Here is a 23,353-nt window from a genome sequence, read left to right on the forward strand (position 1 = left end):
TGTTTTTTTTGTTTTTTTTTTCTTTCTATTATTGTTTTAATTCTTATTCTGTTGTCTTTTTATTTCTTTTTCTAAATCGATGCAAATGTACTAAGAAATGATGAATATGCAACTATGTGATGTTATTAAGAATTACTGATTGTACATGTACATTGAAATGATTTATAATGGTTTTGTTAATTCTTTTTTTAATTAATAAAAAAAAAAAAAAAAAAAAAAAACACTCTAGGTAAGTGCTCAGAAGGTTATTTTTTTAAGTTACTACTTCTACACAACACCAACAAATTAGCAATGCTCATATCTTGTTGGGTTCTTTTTTTTTAATTACAGTACATAGGTGGAAAAAGGTCATATTAACCACGTGGAATTTTTTAACTCCAAAAGTAATTTCCAAAGATTCTAGATTCAATTTTTTAATTTCATTTTCATGGTTTTCCAAAGTATTACATAAGTACCAGTCAGCATAACATCACTGTGTGAAAAATCACCTATCAGCCCAATTTTTAAAACTGAGAAACTGTAAAAATAGAAGTAGACTTTGCACTACTACACTTAGTTATATTTGCATAATCAAGCTGAGAATTCTCCAGCTCTAGGTTTTATTGCTGATCCACCAACTATTTGGCCCTCATGTTTCACAGCCATAAGAAAATATTTTAGAATTCAGTGGTGAATTCTCTGGCATAATCTATTTGAATTGGATTTTTCTTTTCATCTAGTTCAGTGGTGGACTTATGTTATGTTTCTCTGCTGTTGCAACTAGATACTTGGGAACTCTGACAAAAGAACTACAGAGGAATCCCATTTTCACATACTTCCATTCAATCGTTATATGACAACTTAAAGATCACCACCTTAAAGTAGTCTATACATCACATTGGGCTGTTTTACTGGCTTCCTTGACCAACACAGGCATCCCTTGGAGATAAATTGCAGCTTTGGCCCCAGACCACTGCAAATAAAGTATCACAATAGAGAGAGTTACACAAATTTTTCAGTTTCCAAGTGCATATAAAAGTTATGTTTACATTAATCTGTAGTCTATTAAGGGTACAATAAAATTATGTCTTTAAAAAAAGAAAAAGAAAAGGCCAGTAGTATTTAGGCTTTGCAGCTATAAGGACTCTGTCACAATTATTCAACTTTGCATTGTTATCCCAAAGCAGCTACCAACCATACATAAACGAATAAATATAACTGTGTCCCAACAGAAAATTGTTTATTAAAACAGGTCAGACTGAGCCTGTGGGTCATACTCTGCTGACCCCTGACTTATACTCATGAAATCAGGGAACTGGAAAGACCATGGAGATTATATGGTACTCCCTCAATGCCAAGATACCTTCTATAATATCCCCAGTCAGTTATCTGGCCACTGTTTAAGTCCCAATGACCACCCAGGCTCAGACGAGTTTCCACAATTGAACTGTTCTCCAAGCTAACTCACTGTTCCTCAATGAGGGACTGCAGGCTTTGGGGATGGGATATATCCCCACTGTGGGACTGTCCAGAGCACCACCCTGATTCCCCAGCACTAAATGCCAATTGCACAGATACACCCATCTGACATACTTCTAAACTGACCTGGGGGTGAGGGAAACTGTTAGTGCCCAATCAGTTAAGATCCACTGAGCTATATAAGAGATGGGGAATATGTGGCAGGTGTCCCAATGCGATATTCCCCCTTCTATCTATAAAAGATATGATAAATCACAACACTTTTTCCTACTGAGGGTGGCCTCTGCCTCAGTATTCCTAATGCAGTGATCAAGACAACAACCACCTCCAATCAGAATTGTGACAAGATAGAATATATTTGTTACCCCTCCTCTAAAAAAATAGTTCCACATACACACCCTGAAAAGAAATTGGCTTCTTTAACTTCATACAGCTGAAAGGTAATCAGTTTAATTTTGAACCCTAAGGGTTGTTTTGAAAGTTTTTAAGAGCCTTGTTTGTTTGTCACTATGACTGAGGGGCACTGAAGGTACTCGGTGTGCTGAATCACAGGATGCCAGATGATGTGCAATGTTAAGGACAATCCTATACAACAAAGAATGATTTCATATCCTCCATGATTTTACAATACTTCACCAGACATTCATGTGGATGAAAAACCTGTTTAAATTCTTTAGCCTAGATTGCAATTACATTTTATATATATTTATGAATTATCTTTTACATGCTTTTAATGATCATAAATCATAAAGGCAATTGCTCTGAAACTCAAGGCAAGATGTTCTCTGAACTGTACCAGAAGTTAGCCACCATTTTGGAAAATCACTCAACAATACTAATAGAAGTTAGGGCAAGTAAAACTTACCTCCTGTGTGATACCTAAGACTCAGAGTTGGAGTTCTGCAGCTCTGAAAGTCAGCATTGCTAAGTACAACTGTTAAAAGAAATTGAAAAAGAGATCAGGCCTCAATTAGAGACAAGAACAAAACAGATCGGGTCGGGGTTAAGCTGTATCAGAACACAGGGACAAGGGTGACACTGCATTTTAGAACTGCACCTACTCCATGAGAGGAAAGGAAGGGAGGTTTATTTTGTCCAAAACCTAAATTTTCTGTAGCACATAAATCCAACTTAACCTGTCTACATAGCTCATTTAAACAACCCAAACACATGGAGCCCAGAATGGGAAAGAGGGCTTGTAAATCTGTATAGCTTAAGGTAATACCTGGATACACCCCAGAGTATGTTGGGTAGTTAATTAAAAAGTACGGGCAAAGTCCCTTGAGAGAGGGGAGAAAAAATGCAGAACGATTAAGCTTTACCGCCCAGGAAACCCCAATACTGTCTCAAACATTACGGACTCCCAAGTCAATAGGCCAAGCCATAAACCTCTTTTAAAAATACATTTTTATTGAGAAATCTTCACACATATACATTCCATATATGGTGTACAATCAATGGCTCACAATATCATCACACAGTTGATATGTGTGATCACATTTATGATCACCATAATCATTTTTTGGAACATTTGCATCGCTCCAGAAAAAGAAAAAACGCACACATACCATACACATAACCCCTTCCTTTCATTGACCATTAATATTTACATCTACCCAACTTATTTTACCTTTAGTCCCCACTATTATTTATTTTTTTAATCCATGTATTTTTTACTCATTTGTCCACACTCTGGATAAAAAGAGGATCAGAGACAGTGTTTTCACAATCACATGGTCACACTGTAAAAGTCATGTTTATACGATCATCTTCAAGAATCAAGGCTACTGGAACACAGCTCAACAGTTTCAGGTACTTCCCTCCAGTCATTCTAATACACCACAAACTAAAAAGGGATATCTATAAAATGCATAGGAATAACCTCCAGGATAACCTCTCAGCCCCATTTGAAATTTCTCAGCTGCTGCAACTTTATTTTGTTTTATTTCTCTCTTTCCCCTTTTGTCAAGAAGGCTTTCTCAATCCGTTGATGTCGGGTCGTGGCTCATCTCGAGGGTTCTGTGAGTTTACCTGCTAAGTTGGCTTGAGAGAGAGAGGCCACATCTGAGCAACCAAAGAGATACTTTGGGGGTGACTTTTAGGCCTAATTTTAAGTAGGCTTAGCCTATCCTTTTCAGGAATAAGTTTCATAGGGGCAAAACCCAAGATTGGGGGTTTGGCCTATTGATTTGGTTGTCCCTACTGCTTGCAGGAATATCAGAAATTCTCCAAATGGGGAAGTTGAATATTTTCTCCTTTCTCTCTAGTCCCCTAAGGGGACTTTGCAAATACTTCTTTATTCACTGCCCAAATTACTCTGGGATACATCAGGGCAGCACACTAACCTGGACAAACCAACAAAATCTCACACCCTATTCAAGATTCCATATACTTCTGGTGTTTAGTTAAACTGACCATACAAGGTAAATGAGGAAATGAACTACCCAAAATATAAATTTTGTACTAAATAAACACCTCTCCCTTTAGTCTTACACAGAAGTTGAAGTTTTAAAGCATGGACGATATCCTTTACCCTGTATTCTAATATACCTTAGTCCTATCTAGATCAGCTTCATTCATATCTCTATTTGAAATTTGATCACTCTTTCAACTTTTTAAACAGTTCCTATAAGGTGTACTGCTGACTTTCATAGTTACAGAGCTTGAACTCTGAATCTCAGTTGTCACATAAATACCCAAAGTTTCTGGGAACAATCAGGTTATAAATAAACAGCTCAGTATCTCAGAATTTAAAAGCAACAGTTACACCTCCTGAAGATATGTGATTGCTGTAAGAGCTTACAATCTAGGACCCTTTACAAATAAATGTCTTCAACTTCAGTTCACCGAGTTTTTATTATATGATTTAGCCCATGTAATTGAGACATGATAAAATTTGTCTTTCTGTTCCTGATATTTCATTCAATATATAGTCACTTAAGGTTCATACATCTAGTAGCATGCCTCACAACTTCAGTCCTTCTTGTAGTGGCTCGTAGTCCATTGTATGTATGCACCACAGTTGCCCCATCCACTCCTCAATCATTTTACTCTTAGGCCACCTCCACCCATTGTGGACTGTGAAAACTGCAGCCATAAACACCAGTGTGTAAATGTCCACTCATGTTCCCACACTCAGTTCCTCCAAGTATATACTGAGCAACTGGGTTTCAGGATCATATCATGCCACTGATCTTGAGGCTTGCTTTTGTGAAGTTTATTTCTGTAGCAGAGAACCTAAGCCTACCTATCATTATGCCTAAGAGTTACTTTCAGAAAACCTCTTTTGTTGCTCAAATGTGGCCTCTCTCTCTCTCTAAGCCTAGCTCTAGCAAGTAAAATCATCTACCTGCCACATGGGACATGACATCCAGGGGTGAAAGTCTCCCTGGCAAGGTAGGACACGACTCTCAGAGATGAGCCTGCCCTGGCACAATGGGATTGACAATGCTCTCCTGACCAAAAGAGGAAACAGAAATGTAACAAAATTAGGTTTCAGTGGCTAAGAAAGTTCAAGTAGAGTCAAGAGGCTATTCTGGAGATTACTCTTACACAAACTTTAGCCAGATATTGCTAAAATTTATGTAACAAAGAGAGAATAAATATTCTTTGTTACTGTAGATGATATAACCGGAACCAAATGAATAAAAACTACAGTAGTTAATTTGAACATGTTATATAAAATAATCTAGTAAATGGAGCCCCCCAACAATGAACAAAGTTGCATAAAAAAGGAAGTAAACACATTTTTAACTTAAGTATTCCTGCAAGGGCCATAGGACCTCTGGGATGGGATGGTGCATGGGAGGAGAAGGCTGGATTCATCATAAGATTGGAAAAAATGAGTGCTCCAGGTTCATTCTAATTCTACAATAACAATATTTTAAGCACAGAAGAAAAAACAATCGCAAGAAATGAAAAGACAAAATGACTCTAAAGTACATTAAAAAAAAAAAAACAATACATGACATGTAAGGACGTACAAATGAGATGCAGTAAAAAAGAAAACTGGATTTAGGATTAGAAAATCTGAGGTTACATTCCAGCTCCAAAAAAGCCAGGATACTGGGCAAATCACTTAACCGGCCTGAGGCTCAAGATTTTCCATTTCTTGAAATACCGATACCACCTGTCATGCCCTAAATCAAATGAGCATATAAGAAAAATATTTTGTAAAAAAGTTACACATAAATTATTATTGTTATTAGTCTACATTAGTCAAACTCTTCTAAATGTTGCTCACCACACATTGAAGAGGATGTCAAAAACCTAGAATCTATTTATTTATTTATTTATTTATTTAAAAAATTAACAAACCAAATAAAACATATATAATCAGTAATTCACAATATCATCACTTAGTTGCATATTCATCATTTCTTAGAACATTTGCATTAATTCAGAAAAAGAAATAAAACGAACACAGGAAAGAAAAAAAAAAAGATTATACATACCATACCCCTTACCCCTCGCTTTCATTGATCACTAGCATTTCAAACTAAATTTATTTTAGCATTTGTTCCCCCTATTATTTATTTTTCTTCCACATGTTCTACTCGTTTGTTGACAAGGTAGATAAAAGGAGCATCAGACACAAGGTTTTCACAATCACACAGTCACATTGTGACAGCTATATCATTATTCAATCATCCTCAAGAAACATGGCTAAAAACCTAGAATCTTAAAAGATCAACTACCTATTTACTATAGTGACAGAAAGTATATTTTATGCAGAAATCCTAAAGGAATTATGATAGCATTACTGTAGTAAAGTTAACAAGGTATCTATTACAGAATTCACACAGTATTAATATTGGCTAAGTATTTGTGAAAAGATGTTGCTGGGTTGTTTTGTATAACCAAAGAATACAGATTAAGAATTAGTAAAATTGAATACATGAGAGATTGATTTCAAGTGGGTCTAAGGAAGATCCATGTTTTGAGGAGCAAATGAAAACGTATAAATCACAAAGCACAAACAGTCATTAAAAATTGTTACTCTTGGACTTCCGGAGAAGATGGCGGCTCAGTAAGACGCGCGGGTCTTAGTTCCTCCTCCAGAACAACTACTAGGGAAGTAGAAACGGTACAGAACAGCTCCTGGAGCCACGACAGAGACCAAGAAGACAGCATACCCATTCTGGAACAGCTGACTGGCTGGGAGAACCCGCTGCGGTGAGATCACCGAGGGGCACGAGCTTCCCCGGGCCAAGACGGCCGGCGGCCGGAGTCCCTCCCTCCCTCCTTCCCGGGCCGGCTGGGAGAATTGGACAGGCGATTCCCTCAAGCCGCGGCAGCTGGCGCCCCACACCTCACGCGCGGCCCCCCGGACCAGCTGGGAGAATTGGATCGGAGATCCCCCAAGCCGCGGAGACCGGCGACCGGGGCCCGTTCCAAACACGTGGATTCCCGGTCCGGCTGGGAACAGTGGATAGGCACTCCCACAAGCCGCTGCAGCCGGCGCCCTCCCCCGCCACGCTTGGCGCCCCGGGCCGGCTGGGAAATTTGGACAGGCGCTCCCCCAAGCCGCGGAGGCTGGTGGCCCCCAACACACTTGGCACCCCGGGCCAGCTGGGAAATTTGGACAGGCACTCCCCCAAGCCATGGAGGCCGGTGACCCTCCCCACGTACAGATTCCGGGGCCGGCTGGGAAATTCGGATTGGCACTTTCCCAAGCCACTTCGGCTGGCGACCCTCCCCTACACTGAGAGTTTTCCAAAGTTAAAGGAGCCACAGCATCTTTTACTGGTGGGACCCGCAGACAGACGAGCGCCACCTACTGGGCAGGATAAGAAAAACAGAGCCCAGAGATTTCACAGAAAAATCTTTCAACCTGCTGGGTCCCACACCCAGGGAAATCTGATTAAGTACCCAGACGCCAGCAGAAGATAACGGATCACGCTCGGAAAACTGAAGATATGGCCCAGTCAAAGGAACAAACCAATACTTCAAATGATATACAGGAGCTGAGACAACTAATGCTGAATATACGAACAGAAATGGAAAACCTCTTCAAAAACCAAATCAATAAATTGAGGGAGGACATGAAGAAGACATGGGCTGAACAAAAAGAAGAAATAGAAAAACTGAAAAAACAAATCACAGAACTTATGGGAGTGAAGGACAAAGTAGAAAAGATGGAAAAAACAATGGATACCTACAATGGTAGATCTAAAGAGACAGAAGCTAGAATTAGTGATTTGGAGGATGGAACATCTGAATTCCAAAAAGAAACAGAAACTATAGGGAAAAGAATGGAGAAATTTGAACAGGGGATCAGGGAACTGAATGACAATATGAAGCGCATAAATATACGTGTTGTGGGTGTCCCAGAAGGAGAAGAGAAGGGAAAAGGAGGAAAAAAACTAATGGAAGAAATTATCACTGAAAATTTCCCAACTCTTATTAAAGACCTAAAATTACAGATCCAAGAAGTACAGCGTACCCCAAAGAGAATAGATCCAAATAGACATATTCCAAGATATTTAATAATCAGAATGTCAGAGGTTAAAGAGAAAGAGAGGATCTTGAAAGCAGCAAGAGAAAAGCAATCCATCACATACAAGGGAAGCCCAATAAAACTATGTGCAGATCTCTCAGCAGAAACCATGGAGGCGAGAAGACAGTGGGATAATATATTTAAATTATTAAAAGAGAAAAACTGCCAACCAAGAATTCTATATCCAGAAAAATTGCCCTTCAAAAATGAGGGAGAAATTAAAACATTTTCAGACAAAAAATCACTGAGAGAATTTGTGACCAAGAGACCAGCTCTGCAAGAAATACTAAAGGGAACACTAGAGTCAGATACGAAAAGACAGAAGAGAGAGGAATGCAGAAGAGTGTAGAAAGAAGGAAAATCAGATATGATATATATAATACAAAATGCAAATGGTAGAGGAAAATATTATCCAAACAGTAATAACACTAAATGTTAATGGACTGAAGTCCCCAATCAAAAGGCATAGACTGGCAGAATGGATTAAAAAACAGGATCCTTCTATATGCTGTCTACAGGAAACACATCTTAGACCCAAAGATAAACATAGGTTGAGAGTGAAAGGTTGGGAAAAGATATTTCAAGCAAATAACAACCAGAAAAGAGCAGGAGTGGCTATACTAATATCCAACAAATTAGACTTCAAATGTAAAACACTTAAAAGAGACAAAGAAGGACACTATCTACTAATAAAAGAAACAATTAAACAAGAAGAAATAACAATCATAAATATTTATGCACTGAACCAGAATGCCCCAAAATACGTGAGGAATACACTGCAAACACTGAAAAGGGAAATAGACACATATACCATAATAGTTGGAGACTTCAATTCACCACTCTCATCAATGGAAAGAATATCTAGACAGAGGATCAATAAAGAAATAGAGAATTTGAATATTACTATAAATGAGCTAGACTTAACAGACATTTATAGGACATCACATTCTACAACAGCAGGATACACCTTTTTCTCAAGTGCTCATGGATCATTCTCAAAGATAGACCATATGCTGGGTCACAAAGCAAGTCTTAACAAATTTAAAAAGATTGAAATCATACACAATACTTTCTCAGATCATAAAGAAATGAAGTTGGAAATCAATAGTAGGCGGAGTGCCAGAAAATTCACAAATAGGTGGAGGCTCAACAACACACTCTTAAACAACGAGTGGGTCAAGGAAGAAATTGCAAGAGAAATTAGTAAATATCTCGAGGCAAATGAAAACGAACACACAACATATCAAAACCTATGGGATGCAGCAAAGGCAGCGCCAAGAGGGAAATTTATTGCCCTAAATGCCTATATCAGAAAAGAAGAAAAGGCAAAAATGCAGGAATTAACTGTCCACTTGTAAGAACTGTAGAAAGAACAACAAACTAACCCCAAAGCAAGCAAAAGGAAAGAAATGACAAAGATTAGACCAAAAATAAATGAAACTGAAAACATGAAAACAATAGAGAAAATCAATAAGACCAGAAGTTGGTTCTATGAGAAAATCAATAAGATTGATGGGCCCTTAGCAAGACTGACAAAAAGAAGAAGAGAGAGGATGCAAATAAATAAGATCAGAAATGGAAGAGGAGACATAACCACTGACCTCACAGAAATAAAGGAGGTAATAACAGGATACTATGAACAACTTTACACTAATAAATACAACAATTTAGATGAAATGGACAGGTTTCTGGAAAGACATGAACAACCAACTTTGACTCAAGAAGAAATAGATGACCTCCACAAAACAATCACAAGTAAAGAAATTGAATCAGTCATTCAAAAGCTTCCCAAAAAGAAAAGTCCAGGACCAGACGGCTTCACATGTGAATTCTACCAAACATTCCAGAAAGAATTAGTACCAACTCTCCTCAAACTCTTCAAAAAAATTGAAGTGGAGGGAAAGCTACCTAATTCATTCTATGAAGCCAACATCACCCTCATACCAAAACCAGGCAAAGATATTACAAAAAAAGAAAACTACAGACCAATCTCTCTAATGAATATAGATGCAAAAACCCTCAACAAAATTTTAGCAAATCGAATCCAGCAACACATTAAAAGAATTATACATCATGACCAAGTAGGTTTCATCCCAAGTATGCAAGGATGGTTCAACAGAAGAAAATCAATTAATGTAATACACCATATCAACAAATCAAAGCAGAAAAATCACATGATCATCTCAATTGATGCAGAGAAGGCATTTGACAAGATTCAACATCCTTTCCTGTTGAAAACACTTCAAAGGATAGGAATACAAGGGAACTTCCTTAAAGTGATAGAGGGAATATGAAAAAACCCACAGCTAATATCATCTTCAATGGGGAAAAATTGAAAACCTTCCCCCTAAGATCAGGAACAAGACAAGGATGTCCACTATCACCACTATTATTCAACATCGTGTTGGAGGTTCTAGCCAGAGCAATTAGACAAGAAAAAGAAATACAAGGCATCAAAATTGGAAAGGAAGAAGTAAAACTATCACTGTTTGCAGATGATATGATACTATACATCGAAAACCCGGAAAAATCCACAACAAAACTACTAGAGCTAATAAATGAGTACAGCAAAGTAGCAGGTTACAAGATCAACATTCAAAAATCTGTAGCATTTCTATACACTAGCAATGAACAAGCTGAGGGGGAAATCAAGAAACGAATCCCATTTACAATTGCAACTAAAAGAATAAAATACCTAGGAATAAATTTAACTAAAGAGACAAAAGACCTATACAAAGAAAACTACAAAAAACTGTTAAAAGAAATCACAGAAGGCCTAAATAGATGGAAGGGCATACCGTGTTCATGGACTGGAAGACTAAATATACTTAAGATGTCAATCCTACCTAAATTGATTTACAGATTCAATGCAATACCAATCAAAATCCCAACAACTTATTTTTCAGAAATAGAAAAACCAATAAGCAAATTTATCTGGAAGGGCAGGGTGCCCCGAATTGCTAAAAGTATCTTGAGGAAAAAAAACAAAGCTGGAGGTCTCACGCTGCTGGACTTTAAGGCATATTATGAAGCCACAGTGGTCAAAACAGCATGGTATTGGCATAAAGATAGATATATCGACCAATGGAATCGAATAGAGTGCTCACATATAGACCCTCTCATCTATGGACATTTGATCTTTGATAAGGCAGTCAAACCAACTCACCTGGGACAGAACAGTCTCTTCAATAAATGGTGCCTAGAGAACTGGATATCCATATGCAAAAGAATGAAACAGGACCCGTATCTCACACCCTATACAAAAGTTAACTCAAAATGGATCAAAGATCTAAACATTAGGTCTAAGACCATAAAACAGTTAGAGGAAAATGTAGGGAGATATCTTATGAATCTTACAATTGGAGGCAGTTTTATGGACCTTAAACCTAAAGCAAGAGCACTGAAGAAAGAAATAAATAAATGGGAGCTCCTCAAAATTAAACACTTTTGTGCATCAAAGAACTTCATCAAGAAAGTAGAAAGACAGCCTACATAATGGGAGACAATATTTGGAAACGACATATCAGATAAAGGTCTAGTATCCAGAATTTATAAAGAGATTGTTCAACTCAACAACAAAAAGACAGCCAACCCAGTTACAAAATGGGAAAAAGACTTGAACAGACACCTCTCAGAAGAGGAAATACAAATGGCCAAAAGGCACATGAAGAGATGCTCAATGTTCCTGGCCATTAGAGAAATGCAAATCAAAACCACAATGAGATATCATCTCACACCCACCAGAATGGCCATTATCAACAAAACAGAAAATGACAAGTGCTGGAGAGGATGCGGAGAAAGAGGCACACTTATCCACTGTTGGTGGCAATGTCAAATGGTGCAACCACTGTGGAAAGCACTTTGGCGGTTCCTCAAAAAACTGAATATAGAATTGCCATACGACCCAGCAATACCATTGCTAGGTATCTACTCAAAGGACTTAAGGGCAAAAACACAAACGGACACTTGCACACCAATGTTTATAGCAGCATTATTTACAATTGCAAAGAGATGGAAACAGCCAAAATGTCCATCAACAGACGAGTGGCTAAACAAACTGTGGTATATACATACGATGGAATATTATGCAGCTTTAAGACAGAATAAACTTTTGAAGCATGTAATAACATGGATGGACCTAGAGAACATTATGCTGAGTGAGTCTAGCCAAAAACTAAAGGACAAATGCTGTATGGTCCCACTGATGTGAGCCGACATTCGAGAATAAACTTGGAATATGTCATTGGTAACAGAGACCAGCAGGAGTTAGAAACAGGGTAAGATAATGGGTAATTGGAGCTGCAAGGATACAGACTGTGCAACAGGACTAGATACAAAAACTCAAAAATGGACAGCACAGTAATACCTAATTGTAATGTAATTATGTTAAAACACTGAATGAAGCTGCATCTGAGCTATAGTTTTTTTTGTTGTTTGTTTGTGTCTTTTTTATTATTATTTTTTTCTCTATTTAATATTCTATATCCTTTTTCTATTGTTTTGCTAGTTCTTTTCCTAAATCGATGCAAATGTACTAAGAAATGATGATCATGCATCTATGTGATGATGTTAGGAATTACTGATTGTATATGTAGAATGGAATGATTTCTAAATGTTGTATTAATTTCTTTTTTTTCTTTAATTAATAAGAAAAAATTATTTTATAGCAAATGATGAAAAACAAAACAAAAAATTGTAACTCTTGGTTGTCAGCATAAGACCCTGGAAGAGACTATGGAGGTTTCAGAATCAAACATCACCAACTTAAAAAAACAAAAAAAAAACACTGAGAGGCACCACCCCAATCTAGATCACTAAGTGAAATGCTTCAGGGTTCCGTCTGCCAACAGAAGCTTTGACAAAAAGCAAAAACTGGCAGAAACACCTTTCTCAAATCTCCAGAAAATAGTTAAAAACTTGCAGGAGTGCCAAATTAAGAAAAAGGCAACTTAACAGCAGTACGATCTTATTGGCAAATGATGGTGTATACTTACAAATGAAGGTTGTGTTGCTACAAAAAGGAACATTGTCATGAGGTATGCAATACTGTGAATGAACATTTGGGACATTTGGTGAGACAAAAGAAGCCAGAAACAAAAAAACAACAATGGTATAGTCACCTTTAGAAAATGCTTATAAGAATACAGGGGCTGAAGACTGGAAGCTTTTAGAGTAGACACATTAAGTCCAGAGTGACAATTATTATTTCTGGATTTCGAGAGGCTATTTTATATATACAACCTGACATTCAGAGATAAGAACAAAGCCAAACTAGTTGGGGTTAATGTAATTCAGAACATAGCTGTAAGGAAGATAGCATCTATATTTTAGAACCACACATACTATGAGACCAATGCAAGAAAGGTTTATGTGGTCTGCAACTGAAATTTTTTGTAGTGCATAATCTAATTCAACCTATCTGTATAGATCAATTGAACAATTAAAACACAGAAAGCCCAGAATAAGAAAGAGGTCCTTTAATACCGTATAGATTACTATAATTCCTGGAAACACCCTAGAGTATATTAACCAGATAATCAAAAAGTATTGGCAAAGTCCCCTGAGGAAGGGGAGAAAGCATATAGAATTATTATTACCTTACCATTCCCTTACCATCAGGGAATCCCCTGATACTGTGTCAAACTTTAGGGACACCCAAATCAATAGGCCATGCCCTCAATCATGAGGCTTACTCTTGTGAAGCTTATGTAGGTATGGAGAAGCTTAGACTACCTACAGGCATGCCTAACAGTTACTTCTGGAGGACCTCTGTTGTTGCTCAGATGTGGCTTCAGTCACTCTAAGCCCAACTCTGCAAGGGAAATCATTGCCCTCCCCCCCCCCCCCCGACGTGGGACATGACACCCAGGGGTAAAAGTCTCCCTGGCAATGTGGGAGAGGACTTCCAGGGTTGAATCCAGACCTGGCACTGTGGGATCAACAATTCCAACCTGACCAAATGGGGGAAAGAAATATAATTAGTAAAGTATCAGTGGCAGAGACAGTTCAAATAGAGAAGAGAGGTTACTCTGGAGGTTGCTCTTATGCAAGCTTCAGGTAGACCTTGCTAGCTATTGTAACCTGCCAACCCCTGACCAGGACCATTCCAGCCAATCCTAAAGAACACCCAGTGCAATATATAAGATTCCACAAGGGTTCCAGGCACTAGAGTAACTTTCCAGAAACCTATAACCTCCAAATGGGTACCTGGTCCAGATAAGTTCTCAAACCTAGAGGACCCAGCCTTTCAAGAACATCAGATAGTTCCATCTCCCTACCCATATTAGTGATAGACCCTTCCAATACGAAAAAGTTAGTATGGCCATAACCCAAACACCTCTAAAGAGAGGGATGGGAAGATGAAAGGTGATGGTGGAGTTATACACAGAAGATAGATCTTAACAAAGGAATATGAATGCTGAATCATTAAATTGATATCTCTTTTAGTCCACAGCATTTCAGAGCAGCTAGAAGTAAAAATCTAAAATTGTGAAATCATAACCCATGTCAAAGTCTGAAATATGTTCTAAAACTACTTGTGGTGCTGTGCTCTTGAAATGTATAGCTTTTTTTAATATACATTATTGGTCACAAAAAATTAAGGAAAAAAGTCGATTGTGATGATAAAAATGTATTTAAGCCCTCTAACCTCCTATACTCTGGAGCGGCTAGAAGGAAAAATATGAGAGGATCGTATGGTAACCCATAACAAACTCTGGGATCTATCCTATAACCACTTTTCGAAAAGTGTCTTGAAAAAATATTGCTTTTTTACTTTTTTGCTTTGTATATATGTTATACTATACGATAAAAAAAGTTAAAAAAAAAAAAAAAAAAAAAGCACAGGGATCTTATGGTGCCCTGTCTGGTCCCTCACCCACCACCTCACCAGCATGGCAGAAACCCAGGCTGTGCTCCTAGTGTGGTTCCCTGTTCTGATTCTGGAAAGAGCAGAGTAACCCACATGCACATACTGAGACCAAAATATCTGGCCCAATCTCTCTGTTGGCAGCCTAAGAGACGAGCCAGGAGGCATGTGTGGGAGGCTCACCATCCTAAACTCACCATGAGTGTAGAAAGCAACTCACAAAGCTATCCTACAGAATGCTGAAGGAACACAGTCAAGTTATGGGGCAAGGGATACAGTGCAGTGCTCCCTATACCATGAGAAAACTGTTTCCTATGGAAAAGCGGACACAGTATCCCTGTAAAAGGGGAAATTCCTAAAGCCACATACCCAAGAAAAGAGAGGTCCCTATACTTTGGCCTCAAAATAGTCTCTAAATTCATTGTATGGATAAGCTCTGAAAGAGAGCAGGTCAATCTGCAAAGAGTGCTGAGGAGCAATTTTCAGTTTTTTCTTCCTTTTTCTTTGCCTTTTGTTGTTGCTGTTGTTGTTAGCCCTTGGCATTCAAGAAATGCAAATCAAAATCACTATAAGATAACCATCTCATACCTACTAGAATGGCCAAAAAAAAACAGAAAACTACAAGTGCTGAAGTGGATGTGGAGAAATAAATACACTTATTCACTGTTGGCAGGAACATAGAATGGTGCAGCTATTCTCGAAGGCAGTGTGGAAGTTCCTCAGGAAGCAAAGTATAGAACTGCCATATGCTCCAACAATTCCATTACTAGGCATATACTCAGAGGAACTGAAAGCAGGGAGGGACACACATAGACATTTGCACACTGATGTTTACAGTGGCATTATCCACAACTGAATAATTACCCAAACATCCATCAACTGACAAGCAGATAAACAAACCGTGCTATATACCCACAATGGAATATTATGCAGCTGTAAGAAGGAATGAAATCCTGATGCTTGCAATCACATGCATGAACCCTGAGGAGATCACGTTGAGTGAAATAAGCCAGAAACAAAAGTACAGATTCTGTATGGTCTCACTAATATGAGCTAATTATAACAAGCAAACTCTGAGAGTTAAATTCAGGAGCACAGGTTATCAGGAGATAGATAAAGGGCAGAGATCAGGCAATCAATGGCCTAAGGAGTAGAGAATGTTTAACAAGGTTGATTGTAGAGGTTCAGAAATGAATAGTGCAATACTGTGGGATGGCAGCACAATATTGTAAGTATAATGAGTAAAGCTGAGTTTAAGTATGGTTGAAAAAGCGGCATGTTATGTCACCAGAGGATAAAAACTGGGACTGCATACCTTAGCAAAACCTAGAGTAGACAATTACAGTTACTAACTGTACAAATATAAGAAAGTTTCTATATCAACTAGAAGAAATATATGTTCCTATAACAAGATATTAAAAATGGAATGGTATATGAAAAAAATACAATTAATGCAAACTAAATTCTACAGTTAAGTGTAACACTGTAATATTCTTTCATTGATTGTCAATATACCAATCCTAAAAGTCAATAATAGGGAGATATGAGGGAGGGGTATGGGATTTGATTTTTCTTCTTTCTTTTCAGAAAAAATGGAATGTTCTCATATTGATTGTGGTGGCGAATGCATAATTATGTACTTATACCAGGAGCCACTGATTATACACTTGGGATAGATTGGATGGCTTGTGAATAAAACTATTTAAAAACATAAACAGAAAACTAGAAGTGCTAGAGAAGATACGGAGAAAAAGGTATTCACTGTTGGTGAGAAGTAGAATTATGCAGCCACTCTGGAGGGCCGTGTGGCAGTTCCTGAGAAAGTTAAGTATAAAACTGCCATATGATCCAGCAATCTCATTACTAGGTATATACTCAGAAGGACTGGGATCTCAATATACTAAAAAGCAGGGATATAAGTAGACATTTACACACCGATGTTTATGGCAGCAGTATTCACGATCGCCAATGGATGGCGGTGCCCCAAGGGTCCATTAATTGCTGAGCGGAAGGGTGAACTGTGGTGTATACACATAATATTGTATGGCTGCAAGAAGGAACGAAGTCATGATGTATATGGTGTGAATGAAGCTTGAGGGCATTATATTGAGTGAAATAAGCAAGAAGCAAAAGGACAAATACTGTATGGTCTAATACGAACTAACTGTAATGAGCAAACACTGAGAGTTAAATTTGAGAGCATCAGTTATCAGGAGATAGAAACAGGGCAGAGATTGGGCTAATGATGCTTAAGGAATACAAAATGTTTAATAAGTTGATTGCAAAGGTTCTGAAATGGATAGCACAATACTGTGGGATGGTAGTACAAAACTATACATGTAATTAACAAAGGTGAGTGTAATTATGGTCGAAAGAGGAAGGCTAGAGACATGTACATCACCAGAGGATAAAAGAAGGACTGTATAACTTAGCAAATTCTAGAGTGGTCAATGATGGTGCTTAATTGTACAAATATAAGAAAGTTATTACGTGAACTAGAGCAAAAACACATCACTGTTACAAGGTGTTAATAACAGGGTATTGTTTTGGTTTGCTAAAGCTGCCAGAATGCAAATATACCAGAATGGGTTGACTTTTTCAATAGGGATATATCAGTTTACAAATTTACAGTTCTAAGGCCATGAAAACGTCCAAATCAAGACCACAAGAGGAAGATACCTTCTATGAGGAAAGGCTGCTGGCATCTGGGGTTCCTCTGTTACATGGGAAGGGTCTCAGCTGGTATCTGCTAGTCCTTTGCTCCCGAGTTCTGTTGCTTTTAGCTTCTGATTCCAGGGGCTTTCTCACCGGGCATCTGTGGGTCCTCTCTTAGCATCTCTGGGGCATTTCTCTCTAGACTAACCTTGAATTGGGCGGGTCACATCTCTACTGAAACAACCTAATAAAAAAAAGGCCCCAGCCACAAGAGGTCTGCACCCGCAAGAATGGATTAAAAGAACATGGTCTAGTGGTAGGCAGTGGGTGACTGAGAAGATCAGTGGCTCCAAGGACGTAATGTTTAACACAGGAACTAGAAAATCCTGCTATGGAAAGTCTAGGGAACTCAAAGAAAATAAAGATAACAACCTCTGCGTTTCTGTTACAGATCAAAAAGTGGCTTGAAGTTGTCTGCTTGTGAGGTAAAGGTGTCTACAAAACTATGAATGATACAAGAACTTTACTCAAAATTAACAATAATGAGGTACAGAAAAATTGAGTTCTAATTCTGGAAGAATGGCAAGAAAAATGGGTGAGCTGCAACATTTCATTTCATCAAGAATAGGGACATCAGCTATTAAAGAAGTATTTGGATACTTTTCTTAATGGCAAGGGTGGACTCAGGACTCAGGAAAAGCAGTTGAGATGAGATGGTTTACAGACCGAGAACACAACATAGTTGATGTGGAGATCAGTGAACTTGGGATTCCAAAATTTTTACAGCAGAATCTTTCTTAAGCAGTAGAACCAGTGCTGAAATTCCCAGAGCCAAATATTTAAGAGTTCTTCAGAGAAAGAACATTTCATTGTATTGTTGCAGCATTTTATATATTTCTAGAGTAAATACTGGCAAATTTGACAGGATTTGGGATAGAAGAGCCAACTTTGACTCAAGAAGAAATAGATGACCTCAACAAACCAATCACAAGTAAAGAAATTGAATCAGTCATTCAAAAGCTTCCCAAAAAGAAAAGTCCAGGACCAGACGGCTTCACATGTGAATTCTACCAAACATTCCAGAAAGAATTATTACCAACTCTCCTCAAACTCTTCAAAAAAATTGAAATGGAGGGAAAGCTACCTAATTCATTCTATGAAGCCAACATCACCCTCATACCAAAACCAGGCAAAGATATTACAAAAAAAGAAAACTACAGACCAATCTCTCTAATGAATATAGATGCAAAAATCCTCAACAAATTCTAGCAAATCGAATCCAACAACACATTAAAAGAATTATACATCATGACCAAGTAGGATTCATCCCAGGTATGCAAGGATGGTTCAACATAAGAAAATCAATTAATGTAATACACCATATCAACAAATCAAAGCAGAAAAATCACATGATCATCTCAATTGATGCAGAGAAGGCATTTGACAAGATTCAACATCCTTTCCTGTTGAAAACACTTCAAAGGATAGGAATACAAGGGAACTTCCTTAAAATGATAGAGGGAATATATGAAAAACCCACAGCTAATATCATCTTCAATGGGGAAAAATTGAAAACTTTCCCCCTAAGATCAGGAACAAGACAAGGATGTCCATTATCACCACTATTATTCAACATCGTGTTGGAGGTTCTAGCCAGAGCAATTAGACAAGAAAAGAAATACAAGGCATCAAAATTGGAAAGGAAGAAGTAAAACTATCACTGTTTGCAGATGATATGATACTATACATCGAAAACCCGGAAAAATCCACAACAAAACTACTAGAGCTAATAAATGAGTACAGCAAAGTAGCAGGTTACAAGATCAACATTCAAAAATCTGTAGCATTTCTATACACTAGCAATGAACAAGCTGAGGGGGAAATCAAGAAACGAATCCCATTTACAACTGCAACTAAAAGAATAAAATACTTAGGTATAAATTTAACTAAAGAGACAAAAGACCTATACAAAGAAAACTACAAAAAAACTGTTAAAAGAAATCACAGAAGACCTAAATAGATGGAAGGGCATACCGTGTTCATGGATTGGAAGACTAAATATAGTTAAGATGTCAATCCTACCTAAATTGATTTACAGATTCAATGCAATACCAATCAAAATCCCAACAACTTATTTTTCAGAAATAGAAAAACCAATAAGCAAATTTATCTGGAAGGGCAGCATGCCCCAAATTGCTAAAATTATCTTGAGGAAAAAAAACGAAGCTGGAGGTCTCACGCTGCTGGACTTTAAGGCATATTATGAAGCCACAGTGGTCAAAACAGCATGGTATTGGCATAAAGATAGATATATCAACCAATGGAATTGAATAGAGTGCTCAGATATAGACCCTCTCATCTATGGACATTTGATCTTTGATAAGGCAGTCAAACCAACTCACCTGGGACAGAACAGTCTCTTTAATAAATGGTGCCTAGAGAACTGGATATCCATATGCAAAAGAATGAAACAGGACCCGTATCTCACACCCTATACAAAAGTTAACTCAAAATGGATCAAAGATCTAAACATTAGGTCTAAGACCATAAAACAGTTAGAGGAAAATGTAGGGAGATATCTTATGAATCTTACAATTGGAGGCAGTTTTATGGACCTTAAACCTAAAGAACACTGAACAAAGAAATAAATAAATGGGAGCTCCTCAAAATTAAACACTTTTGTGCATCAAAGAACTTCATCAAGAAGGTAGAAAGACAGCCTACACAATGGGAATCAATATTTGGAAACCACATATCAGATAAAGGTCTAGTATCCAGCATTTATAGATTGTTCAACTCAACAACAGAAAGACAGCCAACCCAATTACAAAATGGGAAAAAGACTTGAACAGACAGCTCTCAGAAGAGGAAATACAAATGGCCAAAAGGCACATGAAGAGATGCTCAATGTCCCTGGCCATTAGAGAAATGCAAATCAAAACCACAATGAGATATCATCTCACACCCACCAGAATGGCCATTATCAACAAAACAGAAAATGACAAGTGCTGGAGAGGATGCGGAGAAAGAGGCACACTTATCCACTGTTGGTGGGAATGTCAAATGGTGCAACCACTGTGGAAGGCAGTGTGGCGGTTCCTCAAAAAACTGAATATAGAATTGCCATACGACCTAGCAATACCATTGCTAGGTATCTACTCAAAGGACTTAAGGGCAAAAACACAAACGGACATTTGCACACCAATGTTTATAGCAGCATTATTTACAATTGCAAAGAGATGGAAACAGCCAAAATGTCCATCAACAGACAAGTGGCTAAACAAACTGTGGTATATACATACGATGGAATATTATGCAGCTTTAAGACAGAATAAACTTATGAAGCATGTAATAACATGGATGGACCTAGAGAACATTATGCTGAGTGAGACTAGCCAAAAACTAAAGGACAAATACTGTATGGTCCCACTGATGTGAACCAACATTCGAGAATAAACTTGGAATATGTCATTGGTAACAGAGACCAGCAGGAGTTAGAAACAGGGTAAGATAATGGGTAATTGGAGCTGAAGGGATACAGACTGTGCAACAGGACTGGATACAAAAACTCAAAAATAGACAGCACAATACTACCTAATTGTAATGTAATTATGTTAAAACACTGAATGAAGCTGCATCTGAGCTATAGTTTTTTTTGGGTTTTTTTTGTTTTTTTAATATATTTTTTGTATTTTTTATTTTTATTTTTTTCTTTATACTATCATTTTATTTCTTTTTCTGTTGTCTTGCTATTTCTTTTTCTAAATCGACGCAAATGTACTAAGAAATGATGATCATACATCTATGTGATGATATTAAGAATTACTGATTGTATATGTAGAATGGAATGATTTCTAAATGTTGTGTTAGTTAATTTTTTTAATTAATAAAAAAAGTATATAAATGAAAAATAAGAAAATGATTATTAATAAGATCATTACTTTTAAATGTGTGCCATTTTGAAGTTTTATTATATGTTTGATTTTTCAAAATTTTAATAAGATATATATGTATATATGTGCATATAATATATCCATTGTTAACTATATAGCATTTTGTATTAAGTAATATTTTTTAACCTCTTTCTGGAAAAATAAAAGGTGCATTCAAAAGGAAAAAACAAAAGAATACCAAGTTGATATTATGTTGTCCCTAACAAGGAAAGTTTCCAGTAACTCACGTCTGTTGTTTTTTATGCTGCAAATAAATATAGAAGCCTACTATTTTCTATTCTAGACACTGGAATTAAAAGGCTGTTTGGGGCAGTGCAATGGTGGTTCAGCAGTCAGAATTCTCATCTGCCATGCTGGGCTTGATTCCTGGTGTCTGCCCATGGCCCCCTCAAAAAAAAGCTGTTTGGCACAAGGTGCAATATTCATTTTCCCAATAAGGTTGATGCTTTTGAAGAATGTCATAAAGTTGGAGAACTGACGACATATTTGAAAAGCTATATCTATATGCAGACAAAATCTAGCACATCAACATGTTTTTGAGCAACTGAAAATCAAGCTGAGGCATGAAAATATACTGAATGACTAAAAAAACCATTTACCAATCATATCACAGGTATCTGTTCAAAAATATATACAACTTTTTAGAGAAAAACATAATAAAATGTTTAAAGTGACTGCCTTTTAGAGGAGAATGCAATTAGGACTATATATGTCTGTTTTACTTATAGATTATAAAAAATTTCTACCATGAGCATGTATTACTTGTACAATTAATATAAAAAAGAGAAATGCAAAGCACATAAAGAAATAAAAGAGGAAAAAATTGACATGAGTGTAGTACTTTAATAAGGCGCACGGTAAAAAAAGTAATCTAAGAAATTATATAAAATAATAATTTTTACTATAAATACTCTTTATGTACCCCTTTTCACATTTTGTCCCCTTACATAATAATCTTATATGAAAGAGAATTAAGAAACAAATTTACAAGGTTAGTTATATGAACTAACTTATATGGAACCAAGTGTTTTCCCTCAACTAAAAATTTTACAAATTTTAAAATTAAGTTTTTTTCTGAGTTGGGAAGGTTTTTATTTCCCCTAGGTTATTCTTGTTTAAATGATAGTATTATGAAGTATGGTCAAACCAGACTCATGATTATTCACAAACAGTCATTTCACACTGATATTATAGCAGCATTATTCACGACTGCCAAGAGATGGAATTAGCCCAATGTCCATCACTGGATGCGTGGCTAAACAAGCTGTAGTATATACATATAATGGAATATTATGCAGCCATAAGACAGAATCAAGTCATGAAGCATGTAACAATATGGATGAACCTTTAGGACATTATGCTGGGTGAAATCAGCCAGAAACAAAAGGATAAATATTGTATGGTCTCCCTACTTAGAACTAACATGAATAAGTGAACCTTTTTTTTTGGCAGGGGCAGGCTCCGGGAATCAAACCCAGGTCTCTGGCATGGCAGGTGAGAATTCTGCCACTGAGTCACCATTATACCACCCTAATAATTGAACTCTGACAGTTAAAGTTAAGGACACAGGTTATCAGGAGACAGAAGGAGGGTGCAGATTGGGCATTTAGTGCTAAAGGAGTACAGAATGTACAACAGGTCTGACTGTAAAAATTCAGAAATGGATAGCACAATACTATCTGATTGTAGCACAATAATATAAGTACACTGATTGAAGCTGAATATGAGTATTGTTGAGGGAGAAGGGCTGAGGGCACGGATGACACCAGAAAGAAAGATTTGCACACTGATGTTTATGGTGGCAGTGTTCATGATCCAGAATGGATGGAGGTGGCATAAGGGTACAATGAAGGAACGGAAGAGGGAACTATGGTGTATACATACAATGGTAGACTCCTGAGCAGCAGCAAGAAGGAATGA

The 23,353-nt window shown here is 37.3% G+C and overlaps 1 protein-coding gene across 21 annotated transcripts in view; it reads right to left on the bottom strand.

Moving 5' to 3' along the window:
• The window catches only part of DISP1 (dispatched RND transporter family member 1), a 290,651-nt gene that overhangs the window by 255,366 nt on the left and 11,932 nt on the right, over nt 1-23,353 (bottom strand). For 11 of the 21 annotated variants that reach the window (XR_013170796.1, XR_013170797.1, XR_013170798.1 and 8 more), the window contains exons 2-3: nt 2,324-2,392; nt 855-952 (exon numbers count right to left, since the gene is read on the bottom strand). Coding sequence is in view for 4 of the 21 variants with exons in the window: in XM_077149183.1 (XP_077005298.1) it covers nt 2,324-2,392 (69 nt within the window). In the remaining 17 variants the exon portion in view is untranslated. Of the gene's footprint in view, nt 1-854; nt 953-2,323; nt 2,393-23,353 lie in introns of those variants that run through there. The other 10 variants (XM_077149183.1, XM_077149182.1, XM_077149181.1 and 7 more) reach the window with 1 other exon arrangement.

The sequence above is a fragment of the Tamandua tetradactyla genome, chromosome 2 (assembly GCF_023851605.1).
Source record: "Tamandua tetradactyla isolate mTamTet1 chromosome 2, mTamTet1.pri, whole genome shotgun sequence".
NCBI lineage: Eukaryota > Metazoa > Chordata > Mammalia > Pilosa > Myrmecophagidae > Tamandua > Tamandua tetradactyla.